Consider the following 18,937-nt stretch of genomic DNA (forward strand, 5'->3'; position numbering starts at 1 on the left):
CACACATTTTGCCTGCTGGGCTTTCTTTGGTGTGGGCGATGACTCACTCCTGCATGTGACAATAGTTTAGCTAATGGGGCGGAGGGGGTAAAAAGGGCAAGTGGTATCCCACAGGCTAACACTGAATGCTGGGAGTCCCAACACTTGGATTTTATTTTTGACTCTATTGGTTATTTAATATGTAACCTTCTCTAGGTCCTGTCCCTTCTCTGCACCTTTGTTTACCCAGATATAAAATGGGGTCCTGAACAGCAGGACCTTGAAGGGGTGCTATAAAACCTGCGGTAATTAGTGTTGATAGATTGCTTTGAGATCCTTGAGATACGGTTTGGGCATCCCAGCAAGCTGGAGGCGGGCTGGACTTTGAGCTACTGAGGGCCAGGGAGGAGATATCTTACAAACCTGAGCAGGGCAGCAGCAAGGCCAGCAGCTGCAGTCACTCAGCAGCCTGGGGTTCCACCCCTCCCAACACCTTGTTCCCAGCCCCATCTGGTGCTGCTTCGTGAATGTGCATGGGGAATAATCCTGCTGAAGAATAAAATGCATGCACCTCTCTGGTGGAGTTGGTTTTCAATCAGATCAGTTTCCTACATGCTACAGGGAAGTGGGTAAGGGATGGGAGTGAGATGCAGTGACCAGGATGATCCTTGCTGGCAATAGCTGCCATGCTGCTGACGGCAGCCTCTTCTTGATGAGAGCTTGAATATGCTCATCCTGTTTGGGTTTGGGCCCTCTTGTTATCCTCCCTGGAACTTTTTCTTTTTGTTTTGAAGTTTTATCCATCTACATAATTCCTAGATCTTTCTCCAGCCTAAAGCTTTGTAGTAGCTAGCCGTATTAGCTCTTATCCTTTTCTTTATTTTGTTCCCAAGACTCATTGTTACTCATTTGTGTAGAAACAAATTGTATGAACCACTTACCTGCTTATGTTTCCAGACTGTCCAAACACTTACATAAAATTAGATAAGCAGACTACTAGTTTATGAATTCAGAGCACCCACTGTAATGTTTTCCACATCTAAATTTACTGTTCTGTCCCTTTGTTTTTATGACCAGTGCATCTGATGACATTCTGAATGTTCTTTTCTCCATTTTTCTGACTCATGACATAGATAAATTCCCAGTTATGCTGATAATACAGTGGGTGTATCCTGCCACCTAGTTCTGTACAATTACCTTTATGCTTGTCCTGGGAACTCTGAATAGGAAAAGCGCCTGGATTTCTCAGTCAGATTAAGGTGGTTTGTTATCTAAATTCAGGAAGACTAGAACCAAAAAGTTGCTAGTGCCATGTATATGTACCTTGTAAACTTAAGTCAGAAATTCCAAGCAGCTTTTGAAGTTCAGGAGTAGTAGTTTTTTTCCTTCACCTTTCAGTGATGCAGAGCTTTTGAGTCACTCATTTCTTTACTCTCTTTTCTCTTGGAATTGAAACCAATCAAGGATGTCTGGCTTCGGCTCACTGGCTCACAGTGTGGACCTGGGTGAGATGAAACAGTGAAGGTAACTGGAAAACCATTGCCAAGCCAGAAACTGATGTCTGTTCACCACATCATCCTCTCTGGAGGGTGTTTGAGATTTGGTAGCCTGTCCAGGGAACAGTCATTCAAAAGGATTCAGGACTTCTAGTCTCCTTTTTTAAAAATAAAAAAAAATATATTTTTTATTTATTTTTTCCTCCCTCATATTCTCACATATATATTCAAGAAGAACCTTCAGCTCCACTCAAGTGGAGATTTGGGCCAGTAATGCAGGAGACATGTGGCTAGTGTCATTAAACAAGTGAACATGTTTCCTGCAGACTGACATTGTGTGTACATGTTAGTTTGCTCATGTTTTGAGCAGAAATTGCACCAGAGCATGTTCTGCAGTAAGAGCTGCCCTCGCAGAAGTCGGTGTGCTTCCAGTGGCAGGATGCCCCAGCCCAGGTGAGGTCTCCTTTGATTGCAGGTACTGCTGTGCTGGCACCACAACCCTTCCCAGCTACCAGAGCAACCTATCTTTCTGCAGATGTCTGACAGCCTGTGTCATGACCTCACTGGAATAAATGCCATCAGCATTTGTTCCTGCAGGCAAGATCACCTGGAGCATGCTGGCGTGAAAACTTAGCCTTTCCTTTTCATTCAGCTGCCTCCTCTTTACCAGAGTCAGCCTATTTGCGTCAAGGGCTTCAGAACAAGAAAGGAAAGACAGCTTGACCTTGCAGTTATTTATTTATTTATTTATTTTCCTCCAGGATTTATTTATTTGAATCATGATACAACCCTAAAATCTGCAAATCTTATCCTCTTGCTATAGCTTTTCTGTCACTCACTGTGCCTGTCTGCATTATAAAGCTTAATTCAGCCCCTGCTGATGTTAATAGGTGTTTTTCAGGGAGAGCAGGCTATAGCCCTTGGGGTCTAACGCTTCCATTGCATTGTAGCCTTGGAAGGTGGTGGCATTTTGCAATATGTGCTTGACACAGTCACCTGTGGAGAATGCTGATTTGGTAGCAGTTAATACACCACTTGAATTCATTTTTCTTGGTTGTATGTGGCCGCTCAAAGAGCAAAGGAATGAAAACCCAGGCGATTAGTGGTATTTTTGCTGACTGTCCTCCTCTAAATCAAAGTAGGTATTCCCCTCTCCTTCCTTGATTAGTGTTCCTACTGCTGTGTGCAGCACCTTCTGTATTCTAATTCACAGCATGTAAAAATGAGGTCTCAAGTGCATATGCATGGATTTCGTCTTAACTACCCAGCGAAAAGTTTAAATTAGATGTTTCATCTAGAAACATGAAATAGGGTTTGAAATTAGCAATGACCTTGCAGCCTTCCTCGAGTTTACTTTCTGATATCATGTGGCAAGCAGTTTCCAGCTTTTTAGTTGCTCAGTGAGTGAAAGGTGCACATCAGCATAGGGGATACTCCAATGTGTGGAAGTGACAGGCGGTGCTGGTTGAAGGAAAAAGTACTTTAGCTACATTTGGTGACTTGGAAAATAATAGAATGACCTAACACAGGAAGATCATGAATAGTATCAGGTATTTCCTTTAAAGGCTTGCTGAAGAGCATGCCTTAGATGGATTTCTAAGCTCCCTACTGAGGTAAGCCCTGAACAGGTGATGATAGTGATTTATATAGCTTTGTTTGGTTGAGGAAGAGGCATAGAGCCCAAACCCCTTTGTTGCCTGTGCATCAGCTCTGCCCCCTACACATCTTGCTGACTCTGCTGTCTCACTTGGAGTAGCAGATGGAGAGCACCAGCCCTTCATTCTTCACCATTTTCTCTGGGAGGTGATGGGAGCAGCCCTGGGTGTGCTCTGTCAGGAGCAGCAGTTTTGTTTTGGCAAGTGCTGGGAAGAACCAAGGAGATTCTGCTCTTTTGTTAGGGTAGGGAACTAGCTCCAAATGTGAATGTACATCACCTTTTTGGTTTGGTTGAAATATCACAGTTTCTCTTCCCCTTTCAGAGGTGCTAATGCAATATCACTTCAGACTTTTTTTAGCAAACACTTTTGTTATGGAAAATAATGGATTGTTCACCACAGGAATCTTAAGAATGACTGTATAAAACTACAATAGTATACCAATTAAGTGTTTATAAAATATGTTCTTCGGCCATATTTAACAGGCTAATGGAGAAAACCAATAAGGTCAGGGTCAAGGGAAAAGACTCTCATCAGAACTGGCTGGAGTGAAGAGGCCAGTTTCAATTCTCACATGCAAAGCATTGCTGTTTAGGTTTCAAGCTAAAAAGCAGACACATTCAGGCCCAGGTTTCCTTGTGTGGATGGCAAGTGGCTGGAAAGTATACTGACCCTCTGGCTTTGTCTCCCCACCTATGCAATTTGAATCTTTTCAGTGGAATCAACAGATTGATTCAGTCTGTCTAAATAATCAGTCTACACACAGTACCTTTAGTGAGCTAATCATTGTGCTATATTGATTTTTTTTTTCTCCCTAGATGCAATGAACTTGTTTAAAATGAATAGGTAGCTTCTAAACAAAATTCTCTTTGCAGTAGTTCTTTACTCCCATTCGCCACAGGGGCAGAAGCAAGCCTGGAGTGGAGGGTGAGGAATGTCCTGCTTGCTTTATCTCTAGCATCGCAAGATTTTCCAGAGGAGTTTGAGCAGTGCCTGATACTCTGCTGGGAACCCAGATAATTGCAGATGATGGCATCTCGCATCTGGGACCTTTCCTACGATTTCATTAAGGATGTGGCAGCCTTCCTCCACCAAGGAACTTAGGGTGCTTAGGTCCCCGGTTCTCTCTTCTGTAGAGATGTGTGCCAATGTTAGCACATGCTGTCCATATTTATTCATTAAATAGACTGCAAACCTTGCCAAAATCAAAGCTGATTGCCTACAAGGAGTACTTATGGAACCTTTTTATTCATGCTGTAGAAATAACCAGTCATTTCCACACAGTCTCAGTTTAACACAAAGAAACTACTTTCTCCTGGTGATCTGTCTGTTGTGACATCCTTCTCTTCTTTATCTCTTCAGATTGTATCAGTTTTTTCCTCTAGGAGTTTATGAAATATTTCAGTCTCCTTTCCAGTTCTTCACAGCAAACCTGAATCTCAGGCATTGCATTTGAGACCTGCACAGACCTTTGTGCCCCTACCTCAGGGATGTCAGAGCTGTGAATGTCACCTTTTCCTGCTCTCTCCATCCAGTGCCTGCTGCTGGAAGAAGCGATATGTGCAGGCTGCCTGGTCACTGGGCTACCTTGCAGATAACCCTTCAAAAGTACACGGGGCCATAGCTGGCTCCCTGAGAAGGAAAGGCTGGTGGTGGAGTCTGGCCACCAGGCTAGGACCTTATAGGACCTTAATCAGGTACTTCCTTAAAGGTGACCCTCTTCCCCCCCCCCCCCCCCCCCTCCCCAGAGGAACAGCCATAGCCTTCATTGCAGGAGACCTCTAAAAGTTGAGTGTTTTTATTCAATTTTGGACGTTTCCTTACAGTAATCTATGCTGGCACTGGAGGAACACATTCCAGTTTTACAGCAGACAGATAGGCACCTGCATTAGTTTGTGAGGGACCCATAGCCATTCATAAAACAGAATTGCTCTGTTCTTGCAGAGACGTGGGTGGCTGTACGGTCCCAGTAACTCCTCTGCTCCCAGTAACTCCTCTGCTCTCACTCTTGCACCCTTGGCTGCCATAGATGCCCTTATGTATTCATACAGATACGGCTGTCTCTTCCATGTTACAAAAGTTAGTTTTCTAACGTACAGGAAAAAATGATATAACTCTACTTCACCGTTTTCCCTGACAGCAGCTGTTAAACTCCAGGTAATATTTACCCGTTAATCAATTGACACGTACTGTTTTCATTGCGGTGACATGAAAATAGTAAATATTTGTATTAGACAAAAGCTATACAGTAAATCATGCATATGTCTTTTCTAAAATGCTATTAGTTTTTAATTTGCATGATGTTCAATACGTAGTAAAGATACCATAAGAATGGAAATAAAAATAATGATAGTAATATAAAAGCAATTTAGTCATTAATTATTGGAGAAAATCATGTCTTACCTGCAGTAAGGAGAAATGAAGGTTTGGCTTTCCAGCAGAAATACCAACAAGCTGTAAAAGTTGGCTGACCATTATAATGTGAAAATTAGCTATAATCTCACAGGCATTTGCAATTTTCCTTGTAATTCATTAAAGCTGTGGTTTCCTGTATTCCAATTCTCTTGTGCATGGAAAAGATCTGCGTCTTATAGTTGGGTGCCCAGCCTCCTTGAAAAAGATCCTATTGATTAAGAACCTAATAATACTTCCCATTGTGGTTAGGATTTATTTTGGCAATTCTGTTTATGCAGCACAATTCATAGTATCAAAATGCCCGTATCACTTTTGCTTTTGTAGCAAATAATTTGTTCCGATCCTTTTTATTTTTTTATTTTTTTCCCTTCTGATTTTCCCATGCACATACTGCTATAGCAAAATTTCTCTTTGCTACCTTAGACAATATATTTAATGAACTTTATCTGTATTGCATTGTTAAGGGCAAGGAGCTAACTCTAAACAGACTGGGGCTTTTATGAAAATGAAAGCCATGAAGATTTGCTTCATCATGGAAAATTGTTGCCAAATGTCGTGTGAGCTCTTGCTTTCCTGGCACACACAAAGTAGAGAAACATTTTCATTTATAGACCCTATCATCTTGACATTCAGCATCTTGACTTCTATTGCTTTACCACTTTTTAGTATATGAATGTTTTCCATCAAAATGGATTGTTATGAATACACTTATATTTAAATAACAAATGAGATAATATAAAGATACAGATAATTAGAGGTTTAGATAATGCTATATAGAAACATCTTAATCAGATCAAAGAAAACACTGCATTTTACTTTTAGCATAGTCTGTTTTTTAATAAGCCAAAGCTTAAAATCTGATGAATTGGCAATGATTTTGTGATATGATATTCAGAAAGAATGCATCCTGAATACCAAATGAATGAAAGTTACTGTGGACTATCATTGCTGTTTTTCATTTTGACCTTGAAAACTGGGTTAGCTTTGTATTCTGCACATTGCTAGCCTTGAAGCACAAGCAATTGGAAAAACAGTGCTGAAGATTAGCAATACTTTTGCTACAGTTATCTTGGGGGAACAGTTTAGGGCACTGGAGGGGAATTGTCTTCAAGGTCTCCAAACAGCCTGAAAGTTCTGGTGATGACAGCACTTTCAATTATCATTATCCTAAAAATGTCCTTCTGTTCCAGTGAAGCCTCACGTAGCTAAAAAGAAAGGTGACTAGAGGCCAGCATTAAGTAATGTCACAAGGATGCAGACTCCTGAGAAGCTGCTAATCAAACCCTTTTGTTGCTATGCAAATATATCCATGTTCATCACGGATGTATAACCTCACAAAATATTCTTTGGTACAGCATTGTCATGGTAGGGAGAGTGAGTAGCTATGTGTAAAGGTTATAACTCATATGCCAAATGACTGCCCAGAAGACTGAGGTCTTGCACTACTCCAGTGCAAACTCTGAGTGTAGATGAAGAAATAGGCTTTGAGGAGGGATGCTTTCCTCTGGGATAGATAGAGGTATAAGACAGAGGGGAAAAAAAGTCCTAGCAGATCTTTACAAACGTTAGACTGTGATCACTTGCATTTCAAGGGAGCAGAGGAAACTGTAAACTGCTTCTGTTTCAAACCATCCGAAATTAGGATTGATTTTATTAAAAATTTTACATAAGCTTAATGTTTTAGATACATAAGATTTTATAAAATTTGTCATTTTTTTTATCGTTGTTGAATTATTGTGGGCTCTGTCTTTATGACTGCAATCTCCTAATCCTTCTATGGCTATGTTAAAATTCAAGGCATCCATAAGGCACAAGTCCTTCTGACCCAGTGCTGTAGTTATGATGATGCATAAAATAAATCATTGCAATTACTGAGGCAGTCTCAAGCACTTAGTAAGTCAGGCAATTGCTTCTTGAAACATGACTGAACTGAAGAAAGGATCATTAGTTATTTCCCTGGAGTACTTGGATATTGTAACCCTCTCCACAGGGTTCTATTAGAGAGTTAAGACCTGGTCATTTGTTCACACATCTCATTTTATCTTTCTTTTACTCAAATCCTCTCTGACAGCTGATGAATTCCAGAGCATGTCTCTTCTTCACCCGCGGCATCTCCTTAACTGTCAAAGTTCAGGTCAAACAGCAAATGGCCAACTGGATGGGAAGGAAGAGCCCAGCAACAGCAAAGAAAACAGGTTTAAGAAGTTATTACTGGCATGACTTAGGAGATAGGATGACTTTCTGAGACATACAACTATAAAAGTAATTTCCTGAATAAGGGGGAAGATGTTAGGTGAGATCTCAAGTTTATACACAAAAAGAGTGTAAAACTGTATAAAGCTATATAACGTTTATAAACCTATGGAAGTCAGGATGGAGTCTAATCGATGAATGGGGAAAGAGAGGTCAGGATCAGAGGTGCATGAGAGCTTCAGTATTTCTTGGGTGCTGTCATGGGGACTTTGTGCGACGCTGTCTGGTAGCGATGGGATGTCCTGTGAGGAGGAGAATGGGATCAGGAGAAGATATTTGTCAGTGGACATTTGCAGAAGCTAGCAAGTGGCATAGTGCTATTGCTCTCTCTCTCTTCTTACAGGTGACACAACTTCAGGTTGCTCAGGAGGTCAAGAAGGAGGAGATATTTTGAGGGAGGAGAAAGGAAGTAGAGAAAGGAGGAAAAATCCAAGGGAGATTGCTCAGGAATCTGGTGGATTAAAAGGATGCGTAGGGAATCTTGTTGGGGCATGATAGTGGTTGGAGAAACCACAGTCAGAGCCCAGAGAGTGATGGATATTTAGGTGCTTTGTGGATGTGACTGGCAGTAGAGGAATATGGTTTGAGGGGATTGTTCTGGAGAGAGCTATCTTTGTCAAGGGTTGAGAGGAGGGAAGGCCCCCTCAGGGAGAGGCTGTATGTTAGCTGCTGATAATATCAGAGCCTGGAAAAGCATGCAGCAGCGTGGTTCAGGACTGATTCAAGGGTAGATCAGATGTCCTTGTTTTGGGGGTGGCAACATCCATGAGAAGGGTGGGGCAGATGGCTGGAGGCAGTAACAGCTTCAGCTGCCCAAGTGGGATGTGCTGATGCTTGTCTGTGAGCTCTTCGTTCCATCAGGAAGATTTTTTTCTAGTGTTATTGTGAATGGTCTCCTGGTGCCAAGGACCAAAGTGACGTTGAGGGGTACACTCCACCATTTTTCAAGCTTTCATAGTTTTGACTGAGGTGCATCCTAGCGATTTATTTATTTATTTATTTATTTTCCCAGTATTCCTTTCAGTTCTAATGACTGATCCAATTAAATTATCCCATGCAAAAATAAAATTTTGAATTATTTGTACCAACTTTTTGCAGAAGGGACAGTACTATCTAGACCCTGGGGTTTCTGTGCATGTTCCTTGACAAAGGAACATTGTGAGGACACACGGGCAGTCGTATGAGTGTTTACTCAAGATGCCTTGCATCTCATTGCAGATACCATGTGATTTACCAGTTGCCATGGTAACTATGCATTTTTCCATTCCATAACTTGAATAAATGTTGAGATTGCTTTCGGTATAACTAACTTACCTTCCTCCTATAGCTGGACACAATTGTATTATCTAAAGGAAGCAGAGAGGAGACTCCCAACACTCATACTGAAACACATTTTTAGAGCATATAAGTAGTTAAGAATCAAATGTATTATCCTGTCTGGAACAAAATAAAAATAATATCTGATCATTTAAAATCATAAACCAGGAGAAATAAAAACATATTTTTTTGTTGTTGTAAACTTGCAACAAAATTTCTTGCTTGTGTTGTAACCTTCACTTTTGAATGAATTATTGCTCACAACAGCTGGTTAATTGTTAACCTGCTCTTACCCTCCTTCCCCTCCCAATTCTTTCATTTAATACTTTTTGCTAAATGTGGACAACAAATCTTCTAGCAAAGGAAAAGAAAATAAAAAACAAAACCTTTCTTTTGCTCTTGTTCGTGTATGTAACATTTTTTTAATCTTATATAGAGGCAGCATGATTTCTCTCATTTCTGTAGTAGACTGTGTTGAAGTCAGTGAGCATTTTATCCCATGTAATAGATGCAGAATCAAACCTCCTGCTATTAGATGGAAGGACTGAGCTTTATTTTTCCTTCTACCCCATTTTTCCTTTCTTTTTGACAGCCTCCTTGTGTGCTCTACACATTGCCATCTACTTAGGATAAATTATCAAGCCTGCAAGTGATTAGAGGCTTATCTATTTTTGAATGATTCAGATGTATGAATTAATTAAGCAAGAAAAGAACTATTAGAAAGCATTAGTAAAAACAGTGGCCATTCCAGGCTATTTGGGAGGGAGCTGAAACCATCATCCAAAACCAAGAAAATTATATTCATGGTGATTTGTCGTTTTTTTTGAAATCATAGCATTATATCCAACTTAGTTGGAAAAAACACCAAAACACAGGATATAAACTCTACTTTGTGACTTTTACTGTTTGGCTGGAAGTTAAATAAATTGGTTTTATTTTCAACATTAGCTTTTAATTATTTTTTAAATGCCTTACTCAGTGCACACTCTCTGTTAGATGCTCCTGTTAAATGTCAGTGCATTTGAGAGATTTTGGTTTTGAAGTTGATGAAAATGAGCTCAAGCTTTATTTAGTGTTCTCATTTTTAGATATTATTTTGTTTGCAAGGCCTGAACCAGGTCCTTTGCTGACTGTGAGAAATCAACTACTTTCTTTTGTGAGCATAGGGGCTTCAGAGAAGTGTATGTGTCTTACAGTGATAAATGTAATGAACAGCACCTCAGTATAGTAGGCAAGCTGTAACCTTCCACATTTGGATTTCTGGTTTAATGTGGATAGCATATATATTTATTTTTAATTAAAAAATTACTTTTTGATATTATTATTATTAGAATAATGGTATTGTCAGCACTGAGATGTGCTATGGACCGAAAGTAAGAGAGAAAGGTTTCTCTGGTAGACAATGACAGGATGTCAGTTTTTTAAAACAATATTTTAATTCACACCATGTATAAATTGGTGTGAAAGGCAAAGAAAGAGATTAACCATCTTGTCTGTTTGACTTAGAAGCTGTAGATGCCCAACACTGGTAATTAGAGCACCGTAAAGCTGACAGCATCGTATATTTACTGCTATATCTCCTCCATTCTTTCAGGAGATCTTATTTATTGCTATGCCCATTATAAAGGTTGTAAAGCCTTTGCACATGTGTCCTTACCAAGGTGAATATTAGTCTACGGTAATAAATGCAATCAACTAATATTAGTTATCTTCTGCAGTTTTCATGGCTGTGTGAAAGCTGTATGTGGACTGCCTTAGGAGCTAAGTTCCACCTCTTCTCGATGTTAATCAGTTTGTTATCTAGTTCCCCTTATATCCCAGTAGAATTTAACCCTTCTGATGTTGAGACTATTCTCAAGTAGAGCTTTTGTATATCAATTGCCTTTGGTTTTTCTTTCCCTAAGGCACATCATACTAACAGCACATAGTATGAATCTTGGGGTATCTGGGGTGAATCCTTCAGTTCTTCCCTCTTCCTAGACAAGCAGTACTTTAGTCATCATGTTATTTTCCTTATGCATTTTTCTGCTGCTACAGCACTGGAAGACACTCGTGTCAGCAGCTGGCAGGTTGATCTTTTGCTTCATCTCTAAATGCAAGGGAGAGACTTGCATCTGGTGCTAGGATTTTTGTCCTGTAGGAAGCTTTACATTCCCTGGGGGAAAAAAAAATCTGATTCAGGTGAAAATAATACAGTTGCAAAATTAGAGGAGAAATAGAGATTTAATTCTCTTGCTACCTACTCTGGAAACCTTGGGATGAGGACATGCAGGCTCCAGCTGCAAGGGGCTGGGGAATCCAAAGCCCTGCCAGCCTGAGGTATAAGGCAGGCATGCGGAGAGCCTGGCAGCCTGGTTTCTCTTCAAACTGACATGTCCTGGCAGAATTTCAGTTCTGGGGAATCCACATTTTCTCAGTCAGAAAAAAAAAGTTGTGCTGGAAAATGTCCAGCCAGCTTCACACCACCACAATTCATTGCAAGGCAACTGGAAGAGATAGTTGGCACCTGCCCCTTTTGTTCTCAAGTCACATTAATTTGCCCTGCTATATTGCACGGTGTGTTGCTTGCTTGTTTGTTGGTTTGTTTACAAATACACGTGCTCTCAGCCTCCAGCCTCCAATTCTTCCATATCCTGGTGTTTTTGAAATAAGTGCTGTCCTGCAGAGAGAATTATAACAATATAAATACTGTCTAATGCCTTTTGTCTTTCTCTCGGTCCCCCCTCCTCCTCCTACCTTTTTTTTCCCCCTCAGCTTTTGTGTGGTTACAGAGGGAAGGTCTCCTAGGTTGTCCTTGCCAAGGTGGCAGCACTCTGTCAGGCTGTCAAACTTATCTCCTAAGAGCTATGAAGAGTGTGTGCTCAAAGAAAGGGAAAACCGAAATGCGTAACCTTCAGTTGTCTCAAAAACACATTTTTCATTATCCAACAAAGAGGTGTGGAGGGTTAAGGCTATGGTATCGTTACTTTTGTGGTTGTGACTCCAGTAATGCTTTCTTTCATGTTATTTTAGTAAATATGCTCTTTTTCCTGCATTAGAGGTATTGCTTCCTTGCGTTGAACCCCAATCCATAAATATGTTTTAGCCTCAAATGGCAATAGTCTGAGGTAACAGAGGACAAACAGGGGTACAGAGAACTCAGCTTGGACTCATTGTCGCTAACCTGTTGTGAAAGGCACTTTTTTTATTGCTCCTTTTGTCTTTCCTGAACTGTACAGATTTTTATGTTTTTAAGTGGCCTACACGATGAAGCCCCAGTATTGCTTGCAGTGGGACCACTGATCGAGCTTGGGAACATAGGCGACTGAGGCTTTTTTGCCCCAGGACCTTTCTGCTCACATAAAGACTTGCATTTAGCAGTGCCCTATCCCCATGAGCGGTTTCTTTCTTCTCAGTGATAGGAAAAGCAGAAACAATCCTACTCTCAGCAGTTTTGGGATTACAGGCAAAAATTGAGTTCCTTGATGTATGACTGTGTAGGGATATTAATCTTTTCCCTGATGCCTGTTGTCTGTCATCTCTGTTTTACCAGCACTATCCTTTTGACCCCTCTACAAGGGTAACTTGTTATTAACGTTGTCTTTGCAGCACATGCTCAGTATGCAGATGACAGCTCCAACAATTTTTGTTACAGGGCTTACTCGGGGTGTTATTGAATGTGATGCTCAAAATTATTTTCAGCAACAAAGGATTTTGTTTTATTTTTTTTATTTTTGTCAAAATGTGGCTCATGCTTGTTTCCCCATTGCTTGCAAAGAAATTCAGAGCAGGTTCTGTTCAACAGGGTATGGGCTCTTTGTTGTGCATTGCTGAGACAGATAGCTCAGCATGAGGCCACCAGGAAGTTTTGATATGATCCCTTTGCTGGGGAGATGGTGTTTGAATCATTTCAATTGTTTTGTAGTTTTCCAGACTGGTCAGAAGTTGCCAAGAGCTAAAATGAAATCTCTGTGTTAGCCATGTTAATTTTTCATTAGTGGATTTCTGTTTCTCCCAGTATGCTGTGGATTAGCACATGGCTTCAAAAGCAGATTTAACACCTGCACAGAGAAACAAAAATATTAAAGTACAAAGAGGAATGGGATAAAAGTTCATGAGATGACAAAAATAATGAAATGAAATGTGAGTATTCTATGAGCTATACTTTAGAGTGAAGTAAAATAACATAACCTTTTGTGCTTTTTTTTTTTTATTTGTAAGAATGGTTATATGAAAAGATGCTTTTGATGTTCCTGCAGTACTATAAGGCAGTTTTTCCCTTGAAATTTGGAAACAGTGGTGGTCATGCAACTGACTACAAAATAGGCAGTCCCATTTAAAATGTTTCCTGCTGTGATATTTTAAGTAGAGGTGGAACAGTGTTATGTTTTATTTCTATCTTTTGAGAATAACGAAAGACTGCAGAGAAAATATTTACTGGTCTCTTCCTTATATAGCTCAGTTAAGATGTGCTGGTGACTTTGAAATGCTTTTCTCCTGCTGTAGTTGAAAGTGAATCAAGCCTATTAATGGGGATATTGGTCTCTCGAAACTCAGTGACATACTGCAACACATTCTGAGATGTATTATCCACAGAGATCAGAGATACTGTAGTCCATCTCCACTTTAATTGTGATGTGTTCATTTCCATTTTCCTGTCAAACAAGGAGGGATATCCTGTAAAGAATAGGGCCATTTTTGTACATCTATTTGTACTTTGGTGACTTTAAATCTAAATCTGCACTCTCCACAATAAGAGATTCAAGGGAAAAACATAGCAAAGTGTAAGCAGGCAATCATCTCTAAGAGTGTCTCTTATAGGAGAAACTGTTAATAGGATGTTTTTTTGGTTTTTTTTTTTTTTTTTTTTTTTTTGGACTTTATGTAGGTAATGTAAATATGTTCGTATCTTATAGCTAGGACTAATTTCATTGTGGTGTACTACTAGCATTTGCAAATGCCTCACATTGTGAAAATCCATTTTCAGTTGTGTATGAGATTGTCAAGCCTTATCTGCTTGTTCTGAAAGGTGTCTGCCTCAGATTTTAATGAAAAAATGTAGCCAACATGGTTCAGCGGCTGCTAAGAGTGAAGTTAGATGTAAATACCATTTTGCTGTGCTTAAAAAAAAAAAGGCTGAAGTTTCTCTGAAAAGCTCTTATGCCCTTGTACTTCTGAAGAGGGATTTGAAATCCCTTTGGGGAATAGTCTTTGGTGGTGTTTTGTGGTGGTGGTTTTGCCATCTTCATGAATATCCACCCCAACTGGCCAAGTCAGAGGCCAAAAAACACAGTTTGTACAGGCATTTCACAGTTTGTACAGGCATTTTGTCTGAGCTTTGACTCAGGCAAAACAAAGCAGAGCTGTATTGTGGAACAGGGCAGAGTGCTTTTTTTTTTTTTTTTTTCCCCCCCAAAGGAGCTAAATTAAAGAATAACAACTAGTGTTTCCCTGTTTTTGGATGTGACTTTTTTTTTTTTTTTCTTGACTGTGCTCTTGTAGCTCCTTTTTTGAATGGGTAAAATGTGCCAGGGATTGATTACAACAACTAAGCAAAACTCTAACTGTCCATGAAAAGTATCAGTCTGTTGACATGAGGATCTTGTTATTTGATGGCTTTTGTCCTGCTTTTTCACCTACTTGAGCAGTTTCCCTGCATCTCAGTGGAACCTTCTTTATCCTTGTGTTTCCAAGCCCCTTCCAACATCCCTTGCATTTCACATGTCTTACACAGAAATATTTCCATGTGGCCATGGGACTTGTGTGCAGGGAAGCTGCATGGGTTCAATGAGCGGGGACTCCTCTTCAGAACACAAACAGCCCCAGGAATCCTTCATGTTAGACTTTTCCTGTGCCTCTCAAGGGCATGCCCAGGCACCAGCATCAAAAGAAAAGAGGCAGAAGTGATCAGCATTATCTGATTGCGTTGAGTCAGTTTTACCAAACTGTGCTATGAAAACAAAATGTTCTTGCCCTCCTTGAGAAGGCAGTATCTGTTATTTAATGTGATTTTGAAGCAGATAGTCTGTGTAAAGTTTGCTTTGTTGCTTATTGCTCAAAGATTCTTCTCTTTGCTTTTGCTCCCTTGTTTGGCAGCAGGAAAATCTTGTACGCAGGCTAGATTTTTGGTGTTCCATTAATTTTACAGATGCCTTTATTCAGTTTTCTCTCTTAATTTCTGTGTTACTTTACCGAGTAAAATCAACAATGTGAGAGACTCTCTGGGCCTGGGTAGACTTGGATCAGGTCCTTTTATTTAAAAAGCAGGTGTACAGATACTGAAGTTATGTCATTGGGAAGTGCGTATTTTGCCTTGCTAGCTGGTGGTGTTTCAATATAGCAGGTGCTTCATTAATGACTAAAATTAATAAAATATTTGCACAGATGTCCTGTTCCGTGGAGGAGTTATGTGAAAATGAAATTTCTACTCAAAGGAGCAGGCTTCTGAACAGCCCGTGTCCATTGCAGAGCACTGTTCTTTTTAAGAAGGAGTGGGCTGCCAAGAGCTGTTAGGACGTACGGTAGCTTTTCAACTCTATTTCTAGCAGTGGATGTTTCTAGTAGCTAGAGGCAGCACATTCTCTGTGTTGGCTCCTGTTTCAATTAATTGCAAGTCCAAACTAAGGAATTTAAGAGACACGGAAATGTCCTTGACTGATATCCAAGTTATTGGCTGCACTGTCCACAGATCAGGTTCTTCCATGCCAATAGCAGAAAAAGCAGAAGTCAAGTGTTTTCCTTAATGAAACTGGCACGCCAAGGCTATTTGCAACGCTGTCATAGGTACCTCTGCTTTCTTCTACTTCAGTGGTAATTCAGAGGGTCATATTCCTACCCGTGCAAAGCGTAACCTGCACAAGTTAAGGCCCGCTAAGCAAGGAGTCCCAGTGTCTCATTCCAGTAAGCATATAAATATTTATACCACCCCAGGCTTCCTTTCATGCTGAAAAAAAAAAGGTAGTGCTTGTCTGCTGTTAAAATATATTACCCGGGAGATAAATGGCCTATCTCCGTAGGAGAAAGATAGATGAGAGCACTGGAAACTTGACCGTAATAGTGGTCAAAAGATCTGCCAAGTCCAGAGGGCCTTCCTGCTTGCTCAAAGCGCCTGCCAGTAAGTAGTGTAGAGGTTGATAGTGCTGTGTTTAGCTATCAAGAGGTGAGATGATTAATTAAAAGCTGTAATAAATGTGAAATAAACATTCCGAGCATGTGTGTAGCGTAGGAGCAAATGGTGCTTCTGAAGAGAAAACTGAGGTATGGGAGAGTCTGGGCAAGTGACTTGCTCAAGGCCACGTACGGAGGGAGACAACGATTAACCTCTACAACACCTCTGGTGTTCTTCACTCTACTGATGTGCCTCTGCAAACCCACAAATGTAAACATACAAATACAAAGTAAAGTAAATGCCAAGTAGGCAGCATCAGGAGGCTCTGGGATGAGGTGCCAGTGTCACCCACCTGAGCCTGAGCTGTGATTCTGCCACTGATCTACAGCAGTGCCCTGGGGTGGCCTCTCATCTTCCCATCCATAAAGGGGGAGAGATGGCAACCCTGAGCTGCTCTGCTCCTTCGAGGCTGGTGCAGGCTTCTTAAGGCTGTGTAATGGTCTGGAAAAGTGCTGGCAGGTTTCATTGTTAATTGACAGTATGATGAAAATGTCACTTGAGTCAGCGTGCTGACTTTTAGGGACTCAGCTAGGGTGCTGCCTTGCTCTTCAATACATGCTGCTGTCACTTGGGGGCCCCTGGCAGCCTCGTCCTCATCTGCCACTGGCTGTAGATGGAGCACGCTGAGAACAGCCTGGTTGTATTCCAGCAAGAATTAATTATTTCACAAACCATTCAGGATTCCAATAAATGAAGCATGCCATTATGTCATTTCAGAATAATATCGGTAGTGAAATCAGAACTTGTAAAACTGGGAGAATACATAGCACTTGTCTTTGTGCTTTGCTTTGTTCAGGTTAATTGTTGTTGCTTGCAGTATGATTAAAGGGCCTGGCTGAACACAAAATTATGTCATGCATAAGTAGGGTTTTAATGAAGCAATAATTCTTTCCTTAAAGTGAAATTATTTATAACAGATGATAGCCAAATAAAGAAATTCCCTATCCCTCCCCTTTTATGGAAATAATTATTATAGGTAATGAAAATCCAAATCGAACCTGATTGGCCTTAGTTTTGCACACTTTTTGTCCTTCCTGATAAAAGGGGTTGTTTTCTACTCTTCCTTGAAAATGATGAAAGGACAAAAAGAAGAGCCTTATGAGAATCTCACCATCGGGGTGCTGTATGCAGTTAATTTGCATACAGTTATCCAAGAGGGTTTTTTTTTTTTGGAAATAATTCTGCTTGGTGGGATGTTAAAGCAGGAACACTGTCTTCCAGAACAGACCATTGTTAATGTCCTTTCATTACAATATAGCTTTCGTTCTCCCTGTGCTCACTGTTGACTTGCTGCCAGCTGCTCCTGTATGTAAATGTATATGGATACGCTTAAAACCCGTTCCCATATAGATGCTTTGTACGAACACAGCGCCATCCATCACATGCATGCCCCATATATGCTGTAGTTTGCCATGTCAGTGAGCACAGGGAGATGAGTATCAGGGCTGTCTTAGAGGATGCCAGAGGAGAGACAGAGAGAAATGGAGAGATGTATGTTTGTATAAACCCCCTTGTTACTGAGTGGCTTTAATGCTTTGCCTGATTCTTGTTCTCATGCTCCTTCTCTTTCGTCGCCTCTTTCATTGCAGCTTTTCATATATGTAGGCAACAACAACAAAAAAAAACAGGGCTGGTGAAATGGAAGATTACAATTATGCATCAGTATTCCTGTACCGTGTCTTCTCAGTACTGTCCCCTGGGAGTGTTACAATGAATATCTGACATTAATTGGCTCGGTACCTGTACGTCTGACCTTGCAGAAATTTAATAGATCAATTCTACATGTTGTTTACTGATAAAGAAAACTTCTTCAGGGCAGGGGCTGCATCTTTGGACGTGCCTGCACCCACTGACAACCAGAGGTGGCAGTCAGACTAAACCGGGTCTCAGAAATAAAATAATCGAAGGGGGGACCGTAAAGGAGTTTCTCTCCCTTGTGCTGCCGAGATGTGTTCCTCAGAAAATTTTAGGCTACTCCCAGTCTTCGTTGCTGCTGGGTACTGTGCATTTGACACACACATGCAGCAGCAGCCTCCTGCTCGGCAGGGTCAGCTGCCTTTGGGTGCTGGGGGCAGAAGGGGTGAGTCCCTCAGCCGAGCCTCAGCGGGCCCTGCTGCCGGGCGGCTGGTCCCCGAGTTAAAAAGTTGCCTTATAAGAAGGAGGGAGGGTTGCCCACGAAGCGTTTGGAAAGGGGCTTTTGTTGCGTGCCTGCCCCACCGCTTTTATTGCCTTTGTTTCAGGGCGGGAGGGAAGCTGTGCTGAACGCACACAGCCGGCACCGGAGCGCCGGGCAGCCCTCGGGCTCCTTTTCCCCGCTGCATTTGGCCGCTGGAAAATTCAATTTACCCCACCCCGGGGACACTGAAACCCCACACCCCCCTGGGAACCAGTGCAGGGCGCTGCCCCAAAGGGACCCCCCCCGTTAACCCCACCCTGCCATAGGGGCCGAGCCCCTCGGGCAGGCGCTGACCGCGACCTTTTTCTTTTTCCTTTTTTTTTTTTTTTTTTTTTCCTCTCCCCCCCTTTTCTCTCTCTGTGTCACGGCAGGCGGAGGATGGAGGCGGCGGCGAGCGGGCTCGGGAGGAGGCCGGCGCGGCGCTGGTGCTGCGGAAGGTGTGGTCACGCAGCCCGGCCCCCGAGCGGCGCGGGAGGTAAGGACGGGGCTGAGCCGGGCT

At 41.5% G+C, this 18,937-nt stretch overlaps 1 protein-coding gene across 3 annotated transcripts in view; it reads left to right on the forward strand.

Moving 5' to 3' along the window:
- Positions 1 to 18,937, forward strand: part of RAPGEF5 (Rap guanine nucleotide exchange factor 5) — a 160,409-nt gene that overhangs the window by 77,630 nt on the left and 63,842 nt on the right. For all 3 annotated transcript variants that reach the window (XM_038174149.2, XM_038174150.2, XM_072033552.1), the window contains one exon: positions 18,810 to 18,913. In XM_038174149.2, coding sequence (XP_038030077.1) covers positions 18,810 to 18,913 — 104 coding nt within the window. The remainder of the gene's footprint in view (positions 1 to 18,809; positions 18,914 to 18,937) is intronic.

The sequence above is a fragment of the Anas platyrhynchos genome, chromosome 2 (genome assembly GCF_047663525.1).
Source record: "Anas platyrhynchos isolate ZD024472 breed Pekin duck chromosome 2, IASCAAS_PekinDuck_T2T, whole genome shotgun sequence".
Lineage (NCBI taxonomy): Eukaryota > Metazoa > Chordata > Aves > Anseriformes > Anatidae > Anas > Anas platyrhynchos.